Raw genomic sequence first — 5328 nt, 5'->3', positions numbered from 1 at the left:
AACCGGGGATTGAACTCAGGTCCTTGAGCTTGCCAGGGAAGCGCTTATTCTACTGAGCCATCTCCCCGGCCCCTTTTTTATCTTTTATGAGACAGTTTCCCTATACAGTTCAGGCTGGCCTTAAACTCACTTTGTAGCCCAAGCTGGCCTTGAACTCAATAGCAATCCTGCTGCCTCAGCCTCCTGGGTGCTGGGGTTAGAGGTGTGCACCACCATGCCTGTCTTCAAGGTCAGTCTTGATGATCTGTCCATAACAGTTCTTCACCCACACACAGGGCCTAGGCAGTATCCCTAGGGCTGAAATCAAACCAGAATCCTCACTAAAAAATAAAAATACACAGTAGTGAATCTCATGGTCATCTCATCATAAGCCCTACCAACTTCTTTGGAGCTGGAGTAGGCAGCACCTGAACCGGGTCCAGCTGAAACAGGCCCTCCTGGGCCTATAGAGTTAGCCCTGCAATCATGTACTTGCAAAAATGGTTCAAGGACTCTCACGTATCCTCTCCTCCACCTTACAGCAGACATGTGGAAAGAAGACAGCCCTGCTTCACCAAGGGCTGGGACACATGATCCAAGAAGCTTCTTGTCATCTCTAGTCCTTCCTCTTTATAGTAAGTGGTTCAAAGTCTACCATTTTCCTATACCAGGAACCAGAAAATAGCGAGCTTTTTGCCAAAGAACCCCAGGGAAAAGGCCTCAGTGGAGACCCTAAAACTCAGTCACATGACTGACAGCCTTCAGAACTATGTTTGAACAGAGCTCTCCAATCAGACTGATTCATGCCACAGAGATGTACATGTCAAGTGATTCTAGCTAATTTCTCTTGAATCAGTGTTTGCTAAAGCATGGGTTTAGGTCTACCTTCTAAGTTCCATCTGAGAGCCACAATTTGTCTTCCCATGGTTCTGATGACCAGTAAATAGCCCCAGTGTCACATATTTTTAAAGAGAGCTCTCTGGAAAATATAAGCCTTCTCTAATTTTTGACTAAAACTTACATGTTCCAAACTGACAAGCAGATTGAGTAAAGTTCTTACTTCAATGAACATTTATCCTTCCTAACCCAAAGCCAGAAAGAGGGTGGTGACAGACCTCTCTTATTCTGTTCTTCAGAACAAGAAAGATGTGAGTAATGGAGCCTAGGTGCTCTGCCATGGGAGTGGCCTGGAAGAGTGGTAGCCAATCTTAACACACAGCTCCTTGATCCAGGCATCTCTGACTATATTTAGATACTATGGCACCTACTACCTACATAAAGCAATTATTTTGTCAACTATGTACTATTTGAATTGTTACTTCAGCTTTCTGTCATTTACTTTATTTTATTTTTTTTTTTTTTAAATTTTATTTATTTATGTGTGTGTGTGTGTGTGTGTGTGTGGCCAGCTCAGCCCACCAGGGGGCGGGGTTGGCTGGCATGTAGTGCTGGGGGATCGAAGCGCGGTCCCTGTGCTTTCGCTAAAGCTTGGTCTAAGTAGGTGCTTTAGACCACTGAGCCATCTCACCAGCCCCCTGCCATTTACTTTATAATGTATTATTTCTAGTATCCTCAATTAGATTGCAAAATCTGAGGGCAGAGAGGGCTCTGATCTAACCCAACTTTGAGCACCCAAAATGTCTATGGCCATACCACCCTGAAGGCATCTGATCTCATCTGAGTACCCAAAATGACAGCAGGACCTGTGCCTAGCACATAAAAGGTATTAAAACATAATTGCTGTGTGAACATTCACTGGCTCATTTTCATAATAAATTGGATCTAGAGTTGAGAGAAAGAGAAGTCTAATAGAAACTACAGAAAAACAGTGCAGCAGGCCATGTCCAGCTAGGTTCAGAGGATTAACAAATTTGGAACTTCCTACAGGAGCAGAGATGTAAGCAGGCTGTCCCACAGATCCTGTCAGGAAACCGGTGGTATCTCAACCTTCCTGCTGTCTGGCAATACAAGATTGCAGTTTGAGAGGAAGGGTGTGTGCTCTCTACAGTCAAGGGCTGACAAAACATGGAAACTGTCACCTTGTTAGATGACTGCCTCTTCTTTCTGTGATGTTACCTGCAATTGTCATGGTGTGGAAGATTAAACACACCAATCACAACCAATTTCTCAGTGCTCAGGAACTATTCACTTCTCAGAGGCAGACTTTATACTGGTTGAAATGTAATACTCTTCAGCCTCTTGATAGACCATCTTTTTGAGAAATTTCTTAGTTTTTTCTCAGTTATTTACTAATGGGAGGCAGAGAAGGTTGAGTCCTTTGCTCTTATGGCTGTAAGACCCTCCCTCCAACATTGCTGGTGTGTGGTGGTGCACCATCTACTACATAGTAAGTTTCAAGGCCAGCCTGAACTGCATAGTGAGAACTGAACTACACAGTGAGACCCTGTGACAAAAATAAATCCCACCCTCCCCTCCAAAACAGGGACCCTCCAACAGACATGCCCTTCCAGCTCTGCTCCAGGGACAAGGGATGTCACAGACAGAGTATCAACACCCAGAGATGTAGGCGTCATGAGGAACCCTCAGACCCAGGAAAGGGGTGAGCCCTGGAGGTTTGCCAGGAAGTGCATACCTAGAGCTTTCACAGATATCTGCCGGGTGAGTGGAGGGGGGATGTTGATGCACACCAGGTCCACATCCTGGTGCAGCAAGACATCATCAGTGCGGCTGGTGTAGAAGGTGATGTCCATCTCCTCGGCAAGCTGCTTTGCCTCCTCCTCTGTCTTCCCCCACAGGGCCTCCACGGTGAACCCTTCTGCTCTTAGCAGTGGGACCAAGACCCGGGCTGAGCTGCCAGTCCCAAACACGCCCACTCCCGGCAGCATCTTCATCCCAGCCTCTGCTCACTGCCTCATCTCCTCACAAGGGCCTCTAGCATGGAGCTGATCTACCCACCATCCTGGTCAAGCATGGCTCCTAGAACAGCAAGCAACACACCACAGTTAGTAGGGAAGGGCACACTCAGGTAAGGCCACTTTATTAGCTTGTATTTGGAGACAAGTCCTCTGCCCCAAAAATGAATATAGTGGTGCCTTGGTTCATGAATGCTTTTATTTATAAACAATTTGGTTTACAAACAGAAGTAGTTGGCAAAAATTCTGATTTTGTTTGCAAACTGGATGGCAAACAGTTGCAGCCATCTTCCCCACACAAGCACAAACATGACTCTTTTTCAAAACTGCAGAACAACTTCAGTACACAAACCAAGGAATCACTCACTGTACTGCTTCCAATGAAAAACTACTAAATCTTCTCCATAGAAACCAAAGGATAACAGTAATAGCCATCTCCTGTAAATCAGAGAAAGCAGGAAATGAAAAGTAAAGGCACCTGATGTGGTGCTGTACACCTGCAATCCTAGCAGTTGGGAGGCTGATGTAGAAGGAGCATAGTAAAGTTGAAGCCACACTGAGGTATGCAGTGAACTAAAGACCAGCCTGGACTACACAGCATAACCTGTCTTTAAAAAAAAAAAATAGGTAAAGTAGGGTTAAAATTCTGCTACATTCTTTCCTTGTGCCCCTGACTGAGGCACAAAGATCACTGAGAGTTAGAGGCTAGCCTGGCTATTGTTCAAGACCAGCTTGAGGTATAAGATGTAACCCTGTATTGAAAACAAAACAAAATAAACTCTCTTTCATACATAAAACTTCATAATTTTGTAATATTATGGAACAGAGAAAAACTGGAAAATAAAAAGAGTACAAGAGGGAAAATAAAGTAAAGTAATCCCAGCATTCAGGAGGCTGAAGCAGGAGTACTGCTGTAAGTTCTAGGCCAGCCTAAACTACATAGTGAGAACATGTCTCAAAAAGCAAAATAAAACAAATTATAAGAAGAAACAGAAAGAACTCAGACTAAAAAGAGTCTTCCTCTTTTTTTGCATTGCTTTTTGGAGACAGGGCCTTGCTATACAGTTAAGGCTGTTCTTAAACTACGTAGCTGCCCCTAAACACCCCCCGCAAAAAAAAAACAACCCAAAAAACCCCCAAACAACAGCAACAACAACAACAAACTATGTACCCCAGGCTGGCACTGAATTCGCAGAGATCTTGTCTCAGTTTTTTCAGAGCTGGGATTATAGGTGTGTGCCACTACATCAAATGGAAAATACTTACTGTTTTTTTTTTTTTTTTTTGAGATAAGGTCTTGCTGTGCAGTTCAGGCTGGCCTTAAGCTCACTTTGTGGCCCAGGCTGGTCTTAAACTAGCAATGATCCTCTTGCCTCAGGCCTCCCAACTGCTGAGATTACAGGCATGCGCCAACACACCTGGTCAACATACTTACTTTTAACACTGACGTCATACCACAGTGATATATGGGCACCCATGTTTATAATATCACAATCTGTAACAGCTAAAACAACTCCAATGCCCATCAACTGAGGAATGGATAAAAAAAGATGTGGTCTTTTCATATCATGGAATACTACTCAGCCATAAAGGACGATAAACTAGAGACTTTTATAGGTAAATGGATACAACTTGAGACTATACTCATGTGAAATAAATCAAACTCATATGTGTAACCACTATACTGTCTCCCTTGTGTGAGAAACTGAAAGAGTAAACAAGGTTCAAAATATAAAATAGAATCAGGCGCGATGATGCATGCCTATAATCCCAGCACTTGGAACGCTGAGGCAGGAGGATCATTGCGAGTTGGTCCTGAGTTCAATCCCGGGCTCCACATGTTGTGCCAGCTCTGAAACTGGGCATGGTGGTGCACGCCTGTGATCCCAGCATTAGGGAGGCTGAGACAGGAGGATCACTATGAGACACAAGTATGTAGTGAGAGCCTGCATCATCAACAATAACAACAACAATAAAGAAACTAAGAGATATTGTGAGAAAATTGTTCAAAAGGAAAAAAGGGTGCCTGGGATATAGCCAGGTGGCACAGCGCCTGCCCAGCAAGCGCAAGATCCTGAGTTTGATTCCTGGTACTCACAAAAACAAACAGGAAAAAAGGAACTGGGATGTGGGAAACAAAGGAAAAAGGAAAAATAAAAACAAGGCAGTTATACTATTAGTTTTCCTCGATTCACTGAAAAGAGAAGTTTGTGCCACTATCACTTGGAAGGGCCAGCCAAATAGCTCAATGGATTAAAGCACCTGTAAGCAAAGTGAAAGGGTCAGAGGTTCAATCCCCAGGCCTGCCATGCTGGCCCCAACCCCGGAATGCGCTGAGGTAGCAATTGAGACTGGGCGTAGTGGCCCACGCCTGTAATCCCAGCTCTTGGGAGGCTGTAAACAGACAGGTCACTATGAGTCTGATCTAGTAGTGAAACCCTGAATACCCTGTAGACCCTCCCCTAAAATACAAAAA

The 5328-nt window shown here is 44.3% G+C and overlaps 1 protein-coding gene across 2 annotated transcripts in view; it reads right to left on the bottom strand.

Moving 5' to 3' along the window:
• The window catches only part of Gfod2 (glucose-fructose oxidoreductase domain containing 2), a 64861-nt gene that overhangs the window by 10669 nt on the left and 48864 nt on the right, over nt 1–5328 (bottom strand). The window contains exon 2 of one of the 2 annotated variants that reach the window (XM_004625856.2): nt 2573–2916. The exons of the other annotated variant lie outside the window; for it this stretch is intronic. Within the exon in view, the coding sequence (XP_004625913.1) occupies nt 2573–2831 (259 nt within the window). The 5' untranslated portion in view covers nt 2832–2916. The remainder of the gene's footprint in view (nt 1–2572; nt 2917–5328) is intronic. 2 annotated transcript variants of the gene reach the window in all.

The sequence above is a fragment of the Octodon degus genome, unplaced genomic scaffold, assembly GCF_000260255.1.
Source record: "Octodon degus isolate 3935 unplaced genomic scaffold, OctDeg1.0 scaffold00011, whole genome shotgun sequence".
NCBI lineage: Eukaryota > Metazoa > Chordata > Mammalia > Rodentia > Octodontidae > Octodon > Octodon degus.
The sequence above is the reverse complement of the archived record's forward strand: the minus strand, read 5'-3'. Positions and strand labels throughout refer to the sequence as shown.